This window comes from Helianthus annuus, chromosome 5 (genome assembly GCF_002127325.2).
Source record: "Helianthus annuus cultivar XRQ/B chromosome 5, HanXRQr2.0-SUNRISE, whole genome shotgun sequence".
Taxonomy (NCBI): domain Eukaryota; kingdom Viridiplantae; phylum Streptophyta; class Magnoliopsida; order Asterales; family Asteraceae; genus Helianthus; species Helianthus annuus.
This window is the reverse complement of record NC_035437.2, coordinates 23,205,845-23,226,471: the sequence shown is the minus strand read 5'-3', so window position 1 is coordinate 23,226,471 and position 20,627 is coordinate 23,205,845. Positions and strand designations below refer to the sequence as shown.

The 20,627-nt window shown below is 32.0% G+C and overlaps 3 protein-coding genes across 3 annotated transcripts; all 3 read right to left on the bottom strand.

Moving 5' to 3' along the window:
• Window positions 1–39: 39 nt before the first annotated feature.
• Window positions 40–2,033, bottom strand: LOC118492077. The gene is made up of 8 exons (XM_035989850.1): window positions 1,881–2,033; window positions 1,500–1,767; window positions 1,279–1,378; window positions 1,061–1,188; window positions 840–924; window positions 599–731; window positions 287–495; window positions 40–190 (listed from the first exon to the last, which is right to left on the bottom strand). Exons 1-8 carry the CDS (start codon window positions 2,031–2,033, stop codon window positions 40–42), a joined length of 1,227 nt encoding a protein of 408 aa, XP_035845743.1.
• Window positions 2,034–3,046: 1,013 nt separating this feature from the next.
• LOC118492309 lies at window positions 3,047–3,735 on the bottom strand. The gene is made up of 2 exons (XM_035990242.1): window positions 3,436–3,735; window positions 3,047–3,311 (listed from the first exon to the last, which is right to left on the bottom strand). The coding sequence occupies exons 1-2, from the start codon at window positions 3,541–3,543 to the stop codon at window positions 3,063–3,065; spliced, it is 357 nt and encodes a 118-aa protein (XP_035846135.1). The 5' UTR covers window positions 3,544–3,735; the 3' UTR covers window positions 3,047–3,062.
• Window positions 3,736–10,094: 6,359 nt separating this feature from the next.
• On the bottom strand, window positions 10,095–14,393 carry LOC110940164 (tRNA (adenine(37)-N6)-methyltransferase). Its single transcript, XM_022181725.2, has 9 exons — window positions 14,222–14,393; window positions 14,046–14,158; window positions 12,855–12,952; window positions 12,587–12,782; window positions 12,416–12,508; window positions 11,630–11,689; window positions 11,418–11,492; window positions 10,614–10,694; window positions 10,095–10,516 (listed from the first exon to the last, which is right to left on the bottom strand). Exons 1-9 carry the CDS (start codon window positions 14,310–14,312, stop codon window positions 10,262–10,264), a joined length of 1,062 nt encoding a protein of 353 aa, XP_022037417.1. The 5' UTR covers window positions 14,313–14,393; the 3' UTR covers window positions 10,095–10,261.
• Window positions 14,394–20,627: the final 6,234 nt, after the last annotated feature.

The following is a 20,627-nucleotide window of genomic DNA, read 5'->3' as shown; positions in this document are numbered from 1 at the left end:
GACAATAGATAAGGATTAAAATGTATTTAGTATAAATAGTCAGAACAAAAAATTATAATTTAAATTTACCTTGTCCTGCACCTCAAGCAATTCTTTAGCAGTTTTCTTAAAAATCTTGAAGGCCTCGTAATCAAAGAGAGTCAACGTAACCGTACCAGATGAATCTTGTACGCGAATAGGAATTTTGAAACTGATAAAAATTTAAATAAGACCAAAAGTAAATTTTTATATGTAATATAATATATTTATTTTAAACATATGGTCAATGTAAGGTGAATTAACAAACCGAGGGAGAGACACAATATCAACTCCTTTGCACTTAGTGTTGGTGCATAATACAATGATCCTATCTTCAACTTCACCTGAACCATCATCTTTATCAACTGTAATAAAGGACTCTTCAACCCCGGACTTGCAATAGCTGCAAGCGTTGTAGTACCAATTTTTTTCTGAGCAAATAGCAAGTATGGTGCCAACCAAAATAACTTTCTTCTTCTAAGTAAACAAAAAAGATTAACCAACAATTGCACAAACATCAATCTTTTATAATAATTATGTATAAATAATTACAAATACATACATAAAATAAACTTCGTACCTTCTCGATGGTACCCAGAAAAGCAGTGAGAACAAATGAAGGATTGTTCATAAAAGAATCCTCAACAGATGATATAAGATAAGATCTGACGTTATCACTCGACGACGGTGTGGATGCAAACTTCTCTATAAAACTATATGAATTTGAATATTTATATAATTTTCATTAATTAAATGATAATATATATAACAAAAAATTAGTAATGTCATTTGAAATAATAAAAAATAAAATAAAAATATACCTATTCTTGAAAGAAGAAATTTCTTCAAGTTCAACATTGATCCACATTCTACTTATATCAAATGAAGTAGACAAACCAGGTTGATCTACAAAATAAAACAAAAGACGTATTTAAAACCTAATATATGATGCAATATATTGAGGTAAAAAAGTTGAATGCTTAGTGTGTTATACTGTAACTTATAAATTAGGAAAAAAAATAGTTACATGGCAAATTATTACCTTTATACATATTAACAACACCAAAATGAACCAACACCACAACATGCTTTTCACGATTAGGATTGTTAAAGTATCCATGCATCTCAATTGCGAAATCGTCCCAAAGTGTAGCAGTAACTTGTTGATCACTATGTATATAGACAAAAAGGACATATATATAAAAGTTGTAACATAAATAAGGTATAAAAAAATTACGAAAAAAAAACTTAAATACTTACTCAATATCTTTAAGTTTCAAATTCAATCGTTTGCCTTTAGTTCCATCTTTCTTATTAGTGTCTTCCAGATTGAAGCACACTTCGACATATCCTATGAAGTCTATAAATTAAAAAAAAAAGACAAAAACAGAAAAGAAATTAATATGTAAGATATAACATAAAAAACAATAATGTTGTACACGTATTAAACAATAATGACAAAAAAAATTTTAAAAACATACCAACAGGTGAATTAATGGGAACAACATTCTCAACAACGTCTCGGAATTTCACAAATGAGAAGCAATACTTTGGACCTTCCCAATCATCGGTTCTTTGAATTTGTGTGTACATATTAAATGTCAGCTTCTGGTTGTTTTTGGTATGGTTGATACTTGTATTGTAAGGAGCAAGAGAAGGTCTGCTAATTACAATACATTGATCGAGCTTGAAAAACTGGTCAAACTTTGGAAGAATCCGGTGAAGACAACTTGCTTGAATAGTATGCCCCTGTAAGTGCACAATGATAATAACTTGAACTGTCAACAATATAAAATACATACTAAAATAAAATTATATATTAAATAAAACAATTCGAATATATAAACAAATATTTTTAATACCTCTTCGTCCATGCATATCATATCAACCCGGAATATCTGGTTCTTAGATGCATGCATCATTTTTCTCCAAATAGAGATGATTTTCAACTTCAATGTGTAGTTATTTGACAATGTTGAAAGCTTAGACAACATTGTAATCTTGGGTTCTTCCATTACAATAATTGTAATAGAAAATCGGAGAAAAAGAAAACAAAAAAAGAGGAACAATGTTTGAAATAATACGATATCTAATCTATTATATATATTATGACTAAATCATTGGTATTTTTAGATAATACATATGTGATTGATATGTAATTATTATAATATAGTTTCCATCTATAAAATGTCTTCTAATTTGAATTTCAAGTTTAGATTGACAGCTCACTATTACTTGTTGTCGTTAATTAGTGATAAAATCTTTGATTATTTTAAAATTAGGAATTTAAGAAATAAAATAAGTATTTCCATTTCCATTGAATTATATACCGTTCAATTCAAAGTTCACAATTTCCATCTTGGAGAATTTGGTTAACAAAAATAAATCAGTATTTCCATTCAATGGGGATATTATAGTTAATACATGCATAATAAATAATAATTTCTGTTTGTATGGATAAAATATAAAAATCATGATAACACCTTACATACACGTCAAATCAATGATTGATCATATCGATATATGCATTTTTGACGGCAACAGGTATTGTAAAAGTTAATATTAAAATAATAATATTTTATTGATACACTAATCTTTTGATAAAAAAGGAAACTATTATTTAATTTACAAATAATTTATTCAACGGACAATTATAACGATTTCCAAATATAAAATAATCTTACTTACATTAATTTAGCAAATTACCATATTCTTTAAAGGCTATTACGATAATCAATAACAAACAATAATAATCTTTGTTTAATATATCAGTTACACAACTAATATGTAGAAGTTACACAATTGTAATATTGATATCAATTGCACAACTAATATTTGAAAATTCAAACATGTGATTACAAACAATATCACATAACAAACACAATATAAGTAATATTTTATATTTACATAGCATTTAGTATTCCAAAAAAAAGGTTACATGTTTATAACATAGATTTCCAAAATAAAGCTTATAAAGTAGCCAAAAAACAAAAAATAACGGAAAATCAAAATATATTAATAATGTTTAGAACGTGCAAATGGTACTAATGGACAACCTTCTTGAGAATCAACTTCTTTTGAACTTGACAATAAACAAACGTGCACTTGGCAGGATGATTTATACCATTTGGTTTCGTAAACTTGGTACGCCATTGCAAAGCCTCGTATCGAAAACCACTACCGTGCGCTTCAGCACGAAAAGAAATCATCGTATCCTCTCCAGCCAGGTTCTGAACACACATCTCCATAGTCATGTCAATTCTGGATGCTTCAGCAACGTCCGAATTAAGACGCTACAAAAAATTAATAAAAAAAATATTATTACTTAATATGTACACGACGGCTACATCAATTAATAAAAACGGTTTTTTTATAAAAATCCATGGTAAAAATAACAGGGATATAAACGTCACTTACAAAATGCCTGTCGTACTTCCATTCAAACTCGATAGGATGGTAGTCCGGATCAAACTTACTATCTTCTCCAGAATCAGAAACTTCAACATCCTCCTCGTCATTGTCCATCCCATCGCTATCTGAGTTAGTTATGATGGAAGAAGCATCATCTGAATCATATCCAATTGACTCATTATAATCAGGATCAGATTCATCAACATCATTTTCATCATCAGTGAGAGTCTTGTATCTCAATAAATGACGGAACGGGCTTAGGTATGTTTACAGCAGCAGGCGTGTAAACACGCTTCGGCGCAAGAACCTCACAACCATTCAAGTCATACACAACCACCTGGAAATTTTTCTAAAAAATGTACCTCATGACAACGTAATAATCAGGGTATATAGGTACGTACGAAACAACATTGTCCCATCCATCGTAAATCAAATAAACGTTAAGATTAGGGTCTTTAGCAATCAACACATCAAAACTATCCCACCAATTAACATGGACCTTGAATGTTAACTTGCGAATAGATGGTAAACGTATTGTTCCATCAACGAAATCAGATGGAATGACCTGCATATATATTCACTTTGGTTAAATGCATAAAAATTGATGTCTAAAAATATAAATAATTGTAATTTAAATAATAACCAGATTATCATTGGAGTCTTGTGTGAAGCGTTGGCAGAAGTACTCAACATTGCTTACAGTTTCCTCAGTAGACATGGACATAAATAAAGGAACATTATGACCAAATATTGGATGTGGTTGCATATTCTTAAAAGGTGTTAACAAATAAGAATATAACTCGATTTGCTTAAACATGAGGAAACATCCGTCAGTAAGTGATAGTTTAGCCACAATGTCTTGCCACCTATCCATGAACACAAACCCACCTCTATGCTTAGTAAATAGAACTTCAAATTCTTTACCATTCACAGACTTGATAACAGCTTGATTGTTTGGCTCGGCATACATTAGGAACCTGTTGCTATATTCATATGGTATTTCCTAGAAAAAAGTTAAACATATTAAAAACTATATGAAGAAAAAAATGTACATCCTCTCGATCTATCTACAAATAAATATCAATGCAAACCATAGTAATAAACATACCAAATATTCAGGAAACATACCAAATATTCAGGAAACTCGGATGAAAAAATTGTATAAAAGGACGCCATAGTAATCTGCGTGTGAATACAAAATGAATAACATTAACATAAATCGCTGTAAATAACCAAAAAAAAAATGGACAGTAAACAAATGAAAAATTACACAAAACATAATAATAATCTGATATAAAAACCAAATTAATATAAAACTAAAAATTATGCATAACAAAACTAATATCAAAATATCAATGAAATTTGAAAACAAAAACAAAAAAAATATATAAAAAAACCGATCTGGGTCTTTTTTATTTCAAAAAAACATATTAATATAAGTAAGTTAAAACAAAGCCAAAAAATTCAGTGAGGAAGCTAACTTCATCATTAAGATTATATAAAAATTATACCATCAATAAATCAAAGAATTTTGAGAAAAATCTAAAACACATAAAAAACATTAATAACGATCTGGGTTTTTATTTCGAAATAATATAGTAACATGCAGTAAGTTTTAACAAATCAAAACAATTCAATGAGTAAGATAACTTCATCAATAACCTTATTAGAAAGAAAGTTAGAGATATATACAGGTAATAAAAAATTAACTATTAAACATCAAACACATAAAAGATTTCAAGGATAACACATAATATCTAGTTAATCTGTTGAGATCACATATAAGAAAACTTGTATTACAGATCAAAATTCACGGAAGTTTTTACCAAATACATTGAAAATCCGATTACCTGATAAGGATGAATATGGAAGGATTGATAGTGAATCGGTTGAAGAAGAAAGGGTTTATGGGGAGATGTGAGATATGTTCTTGAAGAGAGAGACTGTATATGATGGAAGAAGATTTGATAAGAGAATAAAAGATATTATATAGGATCCATGTTTACGGGTCGGATCCAATATTTTCGGGTATGACGAATGAAAAAATAGGGACGCTAGTTTTCCCGCCAAAATGCACAATCTAGAGGGGCTAATAGCATGACACATCAGCAAAATTTATCACATTTATTATATATAGTAGATTAGCAACTTCTTGTTGCATTGTGTGTAGTACCTCATGTTTGGGAGTGTTTCAAATAAAATTTTTGACTTTTCACTTTTAATCCAAATTTTTTCTTATTTTGTATTTTAACCCTTGTATTTTTTTCACTTTTAACCCAAAGTTTGCCATCTTTTGTAATTTAATACAACAGTTTATTTTTTACAACTTTGGTCCCTCATACTTTTTATCTTTTGCAATTTTTTTGTTTTACGTTTCATTCAAAATTTTGCGAGTTAACATGTCCTAGCGTGCATGTGAGGTTCAACGTTTTTTCTCTATTTTTTCATATGACAGACCCGTCGCAACGTGTCCATTTTTTCCCTTTTGACAAGTTCGCCGCAACGGGCGGGTCCTAGATCGACTAAGTTATTATTTTCTACGTTTTACGTTTCTGGTTAATTTCTTCGAATTAACACACTGTAACGGGTGTGCGTGGTTCAACGATTTTAAGTCTGCTTTTCATTCAGTGTAATTTTCCCATTTTATCTATTTTATTTTTATGATGTTGAGAGTCATTGTCGTTGTGGCATTGGTGCTACTTGGCACGGTTTTATGAACATTTTTAACCTATTAATTTTTTTACTAATATTTTGTTTCGGTTTACCCCTATACTTCCTTTACTTAATAACTATTTTTACGTGCATATGGAATGTACGGGTAGGTATAAATATGATTTGTTCTACATTTCGACGTAAAATTTTTTTTATAGACGAGTCAGGTCAAATATAATACGTTTTAGTTTAAAGACACCATTTTTACGTGCATATTTTTATGTATGTTTCGTTATAAATTCAAGTTGTTCTACGTTTCGACGTAAACTTTTTTGGGAAATGATTCAGGTCAAATATAATATGTTTTCGTGTTTATTTTATGTATGTTTCGTAAAGTTTGTTTCGAACCGAGTGGAGTCAAATTATGGTTTCTTTTTCTCCCCTTTTTTCGAAAGCTCTAATTAATTCCTTTCGATTACATGTGCAGGTTTTCCTTCATACCCGTTACGTTTTCTATGTATGAGTTGGGTCACATATAATATGTTATGATTGTTCGATATGAATTTGATTTATTTTACGTTTGATCCAATCACAATACTTATACACGTTACATTGAGTTCAACTGGATACGTCGAATGTGTGTTTTCATATGGTTAATGCATCATATAACGTTTGGACTAATCCATTCAATGTTTACGATGTACCCGCGTCACAACGCGGGCGGGTCTTAATCCTAGTTTTTTTTTTTTTTTTTTTTTTGCAACAAAACTTTGGTTTTAAATGATTTTTCCACAATAGTTAAAGGAGTTTAGTTTTTTATTAGATTTTGTTTTATCTTTGGTCTTTATGATTTTTCCACGAAAGTTAAACTAGTTTAGTTTTTTATTAGATTTGTTTTATGTTTTTTCTGGATTTGGTCGGTGTTCGGTTGCTATTTAGCATGGTTTGGTGGTTACATTTGGTCCCTCAAATAATTTATAACCCCGTCGACTTTCTTATACGTGTTGGTATATATTCGACTCCGTCTACTTTTACGTCATGTGAATCACTTAGTGTTAAAAATTAATGTTTTTTTTGTTTTACGTTTTTTCTCGGTTTTGGTTATCATTCGGTTGCTAATTAGCATAGTTCCATGTCCCCTTGCTCTGCAACGCTCGTATCACGGTTTTTACGCCCCAAGCTCCGCAACGCGGGGATTTAAGACTAGTTATTATTAATTAATTTATATTAAATGTAACTTCTTTTGTCTCACTATTCATGTTGTCCAATCACATGCTACCACGTGGCAGTCTCTTTACTTTTTTATTTTTTTTTACAAAATTCGTTTTGTCACTTTAATTCTTTAACTTTTCTAGCAACATGTTTAGCCCTTCTATTTTAATAAAGTTTTAAAATTCCTTTGTTTTTCTTTCTGATTTAATAAAGAGTAAATTGCCAAAATCGTCCCTGAGGTTTAAGCCTATTTGCCAATTTCATCTAAAATGATTTTTTTTGTGCCAAACAGCCCTTCACCTTTGGCATTTTTTACCATTTTTATCCAATCCACTAACTTAGTTTACTTTTTATGTTTAGTTGAAGGATATTTGGATGAAACTAGCAAATATAAAACCTCAGGGACGATTTTGGCAATTTATTCAAACTCTTTTTAAAACACAATATACATGCAATTTTTATAAAAAATAATAGTTTTGTCACATAATTTTTATAAATTTTCATCCAAACCACTAACTCAGTTTATTTTTCTGTTAAGGTGAAGGGTGTTTTAAATTTTATAAATTAAGACAGAAATTAATATCCAGTTTTTTATATAGATCAGTTTTATAAAAAAGAAAATGATATATAAAACAAATATCAATGGTGTGTAGTACATAACAATCGATTACACCTTTTAGCATTTAATCAAGTGTAGAGATAGAAAAAAAATGTAAAACGTTACATATTTTTAAATGTGGTGAGCACCTAAAAAATATGTTGCCAGAAATAAATATTTATCTAATTAAGATTATTAGTGTAACTAACTAATATTTATTCCGAGTGGTTTGAGTAAAGAAACTTTTGGTTCATGGCATTATACTTACTATTTGGTGGGTAATTTTAAAGTTTGTTGACGATACATTGTTTGATTGGGGGGGGGGGGGCAGTGGCTCTGTGGCAATTTACTCTTTAATTAATCACTCTAACTTTGCTAATAATATGTTTAGCCCCTCTACTTTAATAAAATTTCAAATTCTTTTGCTTCCATTTTTAATTGTACTGATATACATTTTTAGTCACTATACTTTAATGAAGTTTAATCAATACAATTTTAGGGATTGTTTGTTTAAGCTCTTAATGGGACCATACTTCTAATTCGGTCAGAGGTATTTCATTCAGAGTCTGTCAGACATTTGTCTCTGAGTGGTTAAACGTTATACTAAGTCTGAATGGTTCAGACGTCTTACTGATTCAGCATTTACTCATTTAGAAGTTGCTAAACAGTCCCTTAATCTCTCAACTTTACTAATAACATATTAACATGTAGTCCTTTTACATTAATAAAATTTTCAAATTCCTTTGTTTTTTTAACGTTACTATATACACTTTATTTTTTTGTTTCTAGTTTTGATATTAACTTTGGTAAAGTCATTTTTAAATCGGCCGGCTTCCGTACGTATAATGGTTACCTTTGAATGTTATTTTACCCATGGTTCTAAATTATCTCTTTCGATAATCAAATTTTCGCCGCAATGCACAGGGTTAAAATACTAGTTTTATAATATTATAAACGTTAGAACATTCATTGCAATAACTACTAGTTTTATAATATTATTAACATTAGAACATTCATTGCAATAGCATCTAGCCATCTATGGTCAGAGAGAAAACTTCAAGCCCAACCCATATTAAAAACGACCAAAAAAGGCCCATTAATTGACCGTTCTTTTAGGACTAGAAGAGTAGAAGATCTAGAAGTTCTAAATGCGTCGTTGAGAATGGTTGAAAAGAAAACTAAACACGCATTTGTTTAAACTAGTCAAAACTTCTTTTAACAACGCTAGTCAAAAAACGTATTCATTTAAACATCAAAAACGTTCAAAAAATGTGTACCGGTTAACACCTTTTAATGTTTTTTCAATCATTTTTTTCTCCTCATTATGTGTTATACTAGAAACTAGAGGTGTACAAGTCGGTTTTTTTCAAAAACCAGTTTCGGTTATTAACCGAATCGGTTTTTTTCACCCAAAACGAAAATCGTTTTTTTTTATAACCGGTTTCGGTTACTAACCGGTTTTTCAAGTCCAAAACAATAATCGGTGTAATCGGTTGGGACCGGTTTTTAACCGGTTTTTGCCAAAAAAAAAAAAAAAAAAAAAAAAAAAAAAAAAACCGGTTTGAACTGGTTTTTTTTTAAAACCGGTTTCGGTTATTAACCGTTTTTCAGATTAAGAATAGTAACCGGTCACAAACCGGCGGTTCGGTTATAAAACCGGTTAAAAAAACCAGTTTCGGTTTTTTTCCCGGTTTCGGTTCTAAAACCGGTTTTTTTGTACACCTCTACTAGAAACGCACATCCTCTTTATGCCCCTATATATAATGCTCATTACGCATGGTCTAGAAATTCTTTTTTTTTAAATTTAACATACTTGTAAATAGTTAACTCATTAAAGATAGTTAGACCACCCGTACTCATTAGGGTGGTCGGCGTTTTTGTCTTCTTCCACGCCCCAGAACGCCAGCGAGCCTGCCCCCATGGGCGTTTTTTTCACTCAAATTCCTTTTGGCGTTGTATTTTCCACGCCCTTACCCCCATTTGTTTGTCCAATCACCCTTCATCTTCTTATTCTTTGTCCAATCAATTTTTTTATAGTTTTTTTTATTTATTTAATTCTTTACACCCCTATTAACATAATACCCACATCCCGACTACACCAATTTTAGAAAAACGCCATTTGCTGACTAGGATAACACGTGGCGGACAACGCCCAAGGGTGAGGCATTATTCACCCAAACCACTACGCATGGTCTTACAAAACTTACTACTAAAACAATAATATATCATAAATTCCTTTTAAAATAAAACTAAGCGCTTGAATATACCTTACAAAAATTCGAATCATCTGACTCGCTTCAAATGTCACATTCCGATGATGGTCCAGTGGTCCGGACCTGGTTTAAACCATGCAGGATTCACGCATAGTTACTACTTTGGAGGAAAAGTAACATTTTCAACAAGTACGTTACTATCGGATGTGATTCTGTACGCAACATCTAAGCCTTCTAAATTTAGATGATAAATAACATCCTGCACTTCATTATTATAAATCTGCTCGTTTTTGGTCTTTTCGTAATTTTCCTCAACTTGGGTCCGTTGGGATACCGAACGTATGTCCCATGAAAGCACTTGTTTGATCAAGTTTTGAAATTCTTCAGGGGATGTATATAGTGATTTCTTGTCCTGCAATTAACATGTTAGCAACATTCAAATGAAAATGCACACACACATGTGCGCGCGCATTCATGAATGCTATGTTATAGGCTTTCAGGGTTCTTACTATTGTTGGCCAACAATCGGTTAACGTTGCAAGAAAATCATCTGTGAAATCAACAGAAGCCACGGCTAACAAATCGTCCATCTGTTAAAACATGTTTCAACACCATTATTTATAATTTAGTTTTTCATTTAACTACGGGAAATTGGCATGTAATAATCCCACCTAGACCTTATTGGCCATTAATAATCCCACCTCAGAATATTCCCCCCACCAGTCCCACCTTTCACCTATTTTTCCTACAATGGTCCCCCGTTAAAAAAAAACTTAGCGGAGTTAAGCTTTTTTCCAAATTACAAACAGATTTTTTAGGGCTTTTGATTAGAACGACGATACGAGTCCATTGATGTAAAACTTGCCTCGAAACGGTGCTCCAAACGATGAAAACGACGCTTCAATTCGGGTGTTAAAATTTCCAATTAACCAAAATCAAGTCACTTGGAGCACCATTTCGAAGTAAGTTTTACATCAATGGACTCGTACCATCGTTTTGATCAAAAGCCCTAAAAATCCTTTTGTAATTTGGAAAAAGCTTAACTCCGTTAAGTTTTTTTAACGGGGGACCATTGTAGGAAAAATAGGTGAAAGGTGGGACTGGTGGGGGAAATATTCTGAGGTGGGATTATTAATGGCCAATAAGGTCTCGGTGGGATTATTACAAGCCAATTCCCCTTTAACTATTGTTGTATAAGGTTGTAGCATTCAACAACTGGCATAACTTTAATTACGCAAAATAGCTAACAAAACCAACCGATTAAGCTAACATAATGCCAAGAGTAACTATTCATCGTTGTATACGGGGGATACCTTAACCCAATCGGGTACACTCGCTCCTTCAATACTGTCACAGTATGGTAAATAGGGCTTGACATCCAGAACAGGCTGTTCACAACATAAACTCCATCAAAAATTTAGTAATGACGCCTTGTAATTCAATTTCCAATTTTCACATGCGAAAAAAGAAACAATTTTTGACGTGTGTAGATGATCGATATAGTAATGGACCGAGAATGACTTACAGTGCCATCAACCAAATCCACACCAGAAAGAAGAATGCTGCTTCCCTGAATCGACTCCACCTAGTTGAAAAAAATTGTATTTACATTTGAAATATCAAAACCAATTAATATTAAAACTTATATAATTCAAAAAAAATATATATATATAGTTTCCATTTTCTCCTTTGTTCATCTCCAGATCCAAATAACTTTGTAGCAATTCTGAACATAAAGTTGACTTTTTTGACCATAAAATCGAAAACATTTGCCTTGTTTAAAAAGAGATGCAACATTAAACTAAGAAGTCTAAGATAATTTAAAAACAGTCCGAGCGACAGTCATATATCCAAGAATTTAGGGCTATAAACAAACCGAACGAACATGATCATGGCCCGTTAAAGAATGAACATGTTCATAAACTGTTCACAGATGCTTACCGAGCGAGATTTCTTGATCGTTTTAGTTCATTAAGAAAATGAACGTGTTCATGAAATGTTCAGGAACACTTACCGAACGTAAACGAATGCAAACGAACACAAGAACACAAACAAATGTTCATGAACATACATGAAAAAAAACGAACGTTCATGCACACAAACAAATACAGACGAACATAAATTCATTTTGGAATAAAATCTGCATTTCTCATCACAAAGGTTACGAACATAAACATAACCAACACAAAAATAAAGAAGTTTCTCAAGCTGTAACACAAACTAAATCTTGTAGACCAAAACCAATGCTATAATAACTGGTAATGATTACTAATAACAAATATAATAAAGCTAAAAAACTATTGAAACTTACTTTAGCGACCGTAAGACCAATAGGGCAGGGGCGATGAGGTGATCTTGTAGCAAAAAGCCCCATTTTTTCACCTTTCAGTCTCGGTACTCTTACCTACAACATTTAATTTATGTTCTCTAAGCCTTTTAAAAAATAAATAACGATTATCAAAATTAAGAGAACAAACCACACTTTTGCCTTCAATTTTGACCTAGATGGATTTTTCCACAATTTGTCAAGATCGGTATTAAGATGAAAAACATAAATAATCCAGCAGTGGGAATACTCTTCAAGACCCTCAAGAGAAGCAAGTGGGACCAGCGCTGTATCAAACGTCAAACGTGCCCTCGCAAGTGGTACGATCAGAGGTTGTCTTGGTGTCCCGTTTCTGAATACATGAATGTTTCAGAAAATATGTGTCATATAAAAAGGTTTTTTAAATTTGCTGTTGCAATAATACCTGGTAGAAAAACATGATCGAATGATGCCGATAGGTGCCATGGGATAAGTTGTTTCCAACTTGTCGGTTTTAGGTTGGAGCATTGCGTTTCTTAAATCCTGCAACATCAGGCAAATATGTATATACGAGTTACAACCAACTGGAAGATTTAAGTTACTCTATTCATTGCTTTCTTTAAAAGAATTAATACATATGAACACTCCTTGTATATCAAGCATAACTAATGAAAAACCAGTAATCCTAAAAATACTAAAATGTACTTCCAGCTTACGTTGTTAAGAGCTTATCTCAAGCTAAAGCCTAAACAAGTTTAGGGGCTAACTTTGAGATAGCTGATTGCTTATTAAACAATCTCAAACTCGAGCTTAATGCCTCGATTAGGCTAGCAAGCTTAAGCAAACTTATATGTTTATATAAATATAAGAGTAAATTGCCAAAATCGTCCATGAGGTTTGGGCATGTTTGCCGGTTTCATCCAAAACAACTTTTTTGTACCATATCGCCCCTCATTTTTGGGATTTTTTTGCCATTTTCATCCAAACCTCTGATTTGTTTTATTTTTTCTGTCAAACATTTGAGTGAAAATGGCAAAAAATCCCAATTCTCAGGGACGATTTTGGCAAAAAAAAAATTAGACGTTTGGATGAAAATGACAAAAAATCCCAAAAGTGAAGGGCAATATGGTACAAAAAAAGTTGTTTTGGATCATCATCATCATACTCAGTAAATCCCAATCCCACCAATAGCAAAGCTAAGGTAGGGTCTGAGGAGGGTAAGATGTAGACAGTCTTACTTCTACCCCGTAGGAATAGCTGCTTCCAGTGAGACCCCCGGCTCGATGGTAGTTTTGCATCTAGCCTTGGACATAAGGCACATAACACTCAGCAATTGAGACAAAGGCCGATTAGTGCATGTACCCCTTGTTTTTCGGCTATCAACGCCACCACATGATGCATGATTAACCATCCCCCTATTTTAACATTATTTTCACGAAATTAGTAGAATAACGTTAAAATTAGTGCAATTTCACTTTTGCCCCGAGCCAACCAACCAGTAACCCTAAAAATACTAAAATCCCGACACATTGCAATGGTTTCAGTTGGTAGCTCTCAATTAGGGCTTCAGTTGGACAATTATTACAGTATAAGCCTCTGAACTAGGGTTTGAGTATGTGATGAATATAATTATAACCTGTTGAGCTCTGATTCGACCTTGCCTCTCAGCAGCACACTTTTTCAATGATTCCTTGAGAGATTTCTCAAGTTCATTTATATGCTTCTCTCTTCTCTTACTCCGAAAGAAAACTGAAAGATGATTTGATTTAACTAACACATTTATTTACTATGAGATATGAACAACAATGTTACCGGAGATAGCAGCAGATGCAGAGAGGGTAGCCAAGGTCAAAGTGATGGATAAAGTCACCCATTTTGAGGTTTCAGTGGAGCTCCCCGCCATTAACGCCCACCTTCGGAAACGAGGGTTTACAACAGTAGTGGGAGTGGTTTAACATTATTCCATTCCATTCCACTATAAATAAAATAAGCAACTACATCTTGCTTTGTTGAGTTCTAACATATGCCATATGCTTTGAGAGTGTTCCAAAAAAAAAAAAAAAACTTGATATTTCGTTTTTCACCTAAACATTTCATATTTTATATTTTGACCCCTTTTACTTTTTTTTACTTTTTATCCAAAGTTTTCCATCTTTTATATTTTAACACAACACTTTATTATTTACAACTTTGGTCCACCATACTTTTAATCTTTCGCAAGTTTTTCATTTTACGTATCGTTCTAAATTTTGTGAGTTAACATTTCGTAGCGTGCATGTGAGGTATAACATTTTTTCTCTATTTTTTCATATTTGACAGAACCGTCGCAACGCGTCCATTTTTTCCCTTTTGAAAAGTTCGCCGCAATGGGCAAGTCCTAGATCGACTAAGTTATTATTTTCTACGTTTTACGTTTCTGGTTAATTTCTTCGCTAACATGTTGTAGCGTCCATGTGAGGTTTAATATTTTTTTGCTCTATTTTTTCATATTTGACAGACCCGTCGCAACGCGCCCATTTTTTCCCTTTTGAAAAGTTCGCCGCAAAGGGCAAGTCCTATAAGTTATTATTTTCTACGTTTTACGTTTCTGGTTAATTTCTTCGCATTAACACACTGTAACGGGTGTACGTGGTTCAATGATTTTAGTCTGCTTTTCGTTCAGTGGTATTTTTTCCATTTTTAACCCAAACATTTCATATTTTATATTTTGACTTTTAGTCTGTTTTTCGTTCAGTGTAAATTTTACCATTTTATCTATTTTATTTTTAAGATGTTGAGAGTCGATGTTGTTGTGGCATCGGTACTACTTGGCACGGTTTTACGAACGTTTTTAACCTATTAATTTTTTTACTAATATTTTGTTTCGGTTTACCCCTATACTTCCTTTACTTAAAAACTATTTTTTACGTGCATATTTTATGTACATGTATGTATAAATATGATTTGTTCTATATTCCGACGTAATATAGACGAGTCAGGTCAAATATAATACGTTTTCGTTTAAAGAAACCATTTTTACGTGCATATTTTTATGCACGTTTTGGTATAAATTCAAGTTGTTCTACGTTTCGACCTAAACTTTTTTGGGAAATGGTTCAGGTCAAATATAATATGTTTTCGTGTTTATTTTATGTATGTTTCGTAAAGTTTGTTTCGAACTGAGTGGAGTCAAATTATGGTTTGTTTTTCTCCCTTTTTTTCGAAAGCTCTAATTAATTACTTTCGATTACATGTGCATATTTTCCTTCATACTCGTTACGTTTTTTATGTATGAGTTGGGTCACATATAATACGTTATAATTGTTCGATACGAATTTGATTTACTTTACGTTTGATCCAATTACAATGCTTATACATGTTACATTGAGTTGAACTGGATACGTTGAAATATGTGTTTTCATATGGTTAATGTATCATATAACGTCTGGACTAATCCATTCAATGTTTACGATGTACCCGCACCGCAACGCGGGCGGTTCTTAACCCTAGTTTGAGAAAATTACCAAACTAGACATACTTCGTTGTCCCATCATTTTTTATTTTAATTGAATACAAAAAAAAAACAGTTTTATTTTTAACAATTTGTAAAAAAAAAGTAATAAAAACATCACATAATAATAAGTATATTAAAACCGTTACGTAAAAATAATTAAAATTAAAAATAGAAAAGAAGTTAAATACAACCTGAGATGTTTAAAATATAACGAAGTTAAATATCTAATATTCATCATTGTTATGTATCCAAATCTCTTCGGTTCTCTATCTCTAATAAAAGAACTAGGTTCTTCCACTATGCAGTTAATGCGGAAAAATATCGGTTATCGGTCAAGGACCGATATATGAGATATCGTTTATCGCGGTGAGATATCGGTAATTTCTAATATCATGCATAAATATATATATATTTATATTTATATTCATATCTAGAGCCTATATATATACTAGAAGTCTAATATCATGCATAAATATATATATTTATATATATACAAGAGGTGGTAGAAAGTCTAGGTGTGGGAATGAAAGTCTCAAAAGGTGGTAAATACTTTGTCCCACATTGGTGTGGGAACAAAGTGAGTGGGTGTTTATAAGGTAAAGCATTTACTACTCTATTATAGCTTTATCACATGTTTTACCACAAGTCCTACCCGCGCGCGCAGGGGGGGTGCAAAAAAAGGGTTTCTGAGCTGGAAATTTGGTTGAACTCATGCGTGCCCGCGCATCCTGCGGACACGAATGCAGCTCCGAAACCCGGGACCTTCGTTTTTTTGCTGAAATCCAGAATTTTTTTTATACAAAATTGGCCCAAACGAGATATCGCCGAGACAACCGATACGGTTTTGCAAGATATCGGCCGATATTTCGGCGTTGACCGCCGATATTATCGTTGACCGATATATGACCGATATCGGAAACCGATATTTTGGTGAGGGGCCGATAACCGAGATATCACCGAGATATCGCCGAGATTAATTGCATAGTTCTTCCACTTGACACCCCCACATTCCCCCTAAACACATGTCAGCCCCTCCTTCAATTTACTATCGTGTTCAACAAATAAGGTGTCCACGTCTACACGCTGCTGAACCGGGTTTTTTGTTTCATTTTCGAACAAACCCTAATACTTCCCCACAGCCGCTCTGATTCCTTCTTCTCTCCTCAACACTCGCGCAACCATTCTTCTTTTCCATCACTCATCCATGGTTCCGGATCTTAACCACGCAATTAACAGGTATGGTTTTATTCTATTTTTGTTCATTGTTCTTGATTTTAGCAGTTTGTTGAGTTGATTTTGTTACTGATTATTCTAGATCTGAACCCCCCGTATTTCATATTAGGGTTTATTCTTCCATTGTTCATCTCCATCATTCATCCATGGTTGAAGATCTTAACCACGCGATTAACATGTAGATCTGAACCACCCGTTGATCATATTACGGTTTGTTCAAGCTATCCGTACCGGCGGCTGTTTTCATTTTCCCAATTTTGCATCCTTTTCTGTCTCAGGTTTTATTCTCCCTAAAAAAATCTTTTGTTTTTTTAAAACTTTTATGAAGATTTGAACAACGCGTTTAATAGGTTATGGTTTCGTCATGTTTCTGATCGCTGTTCTTGATTCTAGGCATTTGTTGAGTTGATTTTGTTAGTGATTATTGTAGATCTGAACCACGCGTATTACAGGTTAGGGTTTCTTCATCTTTTTCATCATTCTTCTCTTTTATAGCAGTTTTATGAGTTGTGGTTCCATTTTGTTATTCTAACATTTTGTTTTTGGTTGAACATATTAGGGTTTATTCTAAGATTCGAAGTCAAACAACTTGGTCGGCTTCATGTGATTGACACTTCTTTGCACGATTCTTGGAAATCCATAATCAGATAAGTCGAATTAAGAATTCTAATTTTTAAATGTAAATTGGAAATCTTAATAACCAGTTTATACATAATTGACGAATCCTAACTAGGTAGTTGAATACTGAAAGTAATTGTTTGGCTTGATATTTCTAATGTTGAACTAATTTCACTAACATTGGGGTTTTTTTTACCGTTATGGATTTGGAAAACCAATTATTTAGAATCTGAATATGATTTGATATTTGATAATCAAATATTGTGTTAAATGTCCAATTTGTGTTCTGGATGTTTGCAAGAAATTTTGTAGCATGATATTAGTTTTTGTTTTTAAGAAGGGATAACATGTTTTTTTCAGTTCATATCAGATACATAATAGAGTTTCGATTTTCAACAACTGTTTTTTGTTGTAGGTGATAGAAATAAGTTTCTATGGAATCATCAGTTTTCAGCATTGGATGGATGCATACCTGAATCCAAAATCTCACTCAGCTGAGTTTGAAATGGTCCAAAGGTATATAAGTTTTTAAGTCTCATTTTATCTTATTGTTGTAAATGTACTCACAAATTGATTACTAACATGTTTAGGATGAATGATTGTAAAATTTAAACTAAATCTTGGTTCATATGATTTTGATCTTGGTAAACCATTATGTCACCATTCTGTATTTGAAAACAAAATATTCCAAACAGATCTGAATCAATTTTGGTATTTCTTTTAACCTATTTTATAACTTTTTACACTTTACACTTCTAAGAATTCCTAAAGTATACAAGTTTGTCTTTGTATCAACAAGGTAATCAAACTCTTCCCCAAAAACACTGTTCACCTCCTTTACTTTTCAGATAACTAGCTTTAAAAACCCAGGAAAAGCACAAAAATACAAAGACAAACTTTTCCTATTTTCATAAACCTTTTATTTTGACTTTCTGAAAGACCTTTTCCTTTTAGTTGACCTTACCCATAATCTTTGTTCCACTTTTCACCATTCAGTTTATTAACGGTCAAGCCCTTTTGTCATTGCAGTACATTATGGTTTTCACAGTTTTTAAATTGTCAACTATAGATTAATTCTGTTTGAATAATATACTAACAATATTTCTTTTTTTGAAAGTAAATCAAATTTTTCAAGGACGTTTCACAAAGACACTTTGATTTCTACTCATAACCATACTTTTGTAAACATTTTAAAGATTGGAAACGTGTTTCTTTTTTATAAAGATCATTAATTTAAACCTTTACAACAGTAGTCCTTAACAATAGTAAAGCATATTTCATATGTATATGTATTTAAATAATTTTAAGAACAAGTATTCATTAAAAAAACTATACATGCCCAATTGATATTCATACAGCCTATTAAGGCCCTGAAAAGACAGCTGTTAAAAAAACAGAATAATACAAACAAAACTGAAAGCCTAAAATGGGACTGAATTCTTTGTTCCTTTAACAAATGGACTTTCAACGGTTCATGCTTTTAAATTGGCAGGTTATGTAAGGTCTAACTTTTTTTCGGTCAACTATAAGGACAAATAAACCATTTCAAATTGTTTCACCTTTTAGTTATTCTACTACCTATCCAAGGAAGATAACTGAATCTGTTTACTTTCATATACCTTATATAGTTTTGTTTTTTTCTTCCATCCCCCATTATTTATATCCACTCCCCCTTCCTCCTTTTTCACCAACTAGAACTCTCCTTCTTCCATTTCATCTGTGAAGCAAATTAGTGAACTAATGGAGCACGGGTAGTTCTCTTATTTTTTTCCATTTACTGATTCATATCATATTTTATACATACTAATATTAACCCCATATTTCTTTGATACAGTAACATCACCTATTTGAAGGATTTGGATTTGGCTCGGCGTGATTACACTGTGAAGGTTCATGTACTCCGTTTATGGAAGCAGCCCATGTATAACAATCCAGAGCAGTTTTACTCAATCGAAATGATCGTTGTTGATGAAGAGGTATATATTTCTCATATTAAGTTCACTGTTTTTTGAAATAACGAACAAATTGAATTATTTTACATCTCAAACAAACATATAACCTTAGCATCCAGTCACTTTGTTAAAGTTTTGGTTATCTAATTACTTATCCGTTTAATTTAAAGTGTTATCCTTCTGCTTATGAACATCTGACTGTAACATGCCAAAATGAAGTTTCCTGTCTCTTTCCTCTGTAATCTCCGTAAAGTATATTTATTTTTTGTGGTTTTTAACCTTTTTATTTTTATTTTTCATGTTTTATTTGACAGGGAACCACCATGCAAGCCAATGTTCTCCGAAGATGGTTTCCCAAATTTGAACATCTTTTGAATGAATCGGGTATATTATTTAAAACCTTTTAAAGTTGTTAAAGTTATATTTAATTCAACAACTTGCCTGTTTAACTGTTTCATATTAACTTATTTACAGCTGCCTTAGTTATAATAAAATGTTATTTTTTACATCCACATATTGTAAAACTAAAAGGTGGTTATAACTTAGGTATATTCAATAACTTATAACCATTGAAATAAGCAACTGCCATGTATATTTTAGCAATGTTTGGTTATGCATAAACTTGCATGTTTAATTGTTACATAAAGACTTATTCACAGCTGACTTAGTTTTAATTAAATGTAGTTATGAAATTTTAGTTTTTGTATTTATCTGTATAATCGTGTATTATGGAGGTTGGTTCTTTATGTGATTTTTTAAATTATTTTTAGTCACATGTCATTAATTTAGGACTTCTAATATCATGTTACCCCTAGAAAGTTATGAGTAGTTCCAAATGTTAAAACGTCAACTTTTGACCATATTCTCATTTAAGTCCCTTACATGTTTCTATTTTATACATCATAAATTATTTGTATACTTA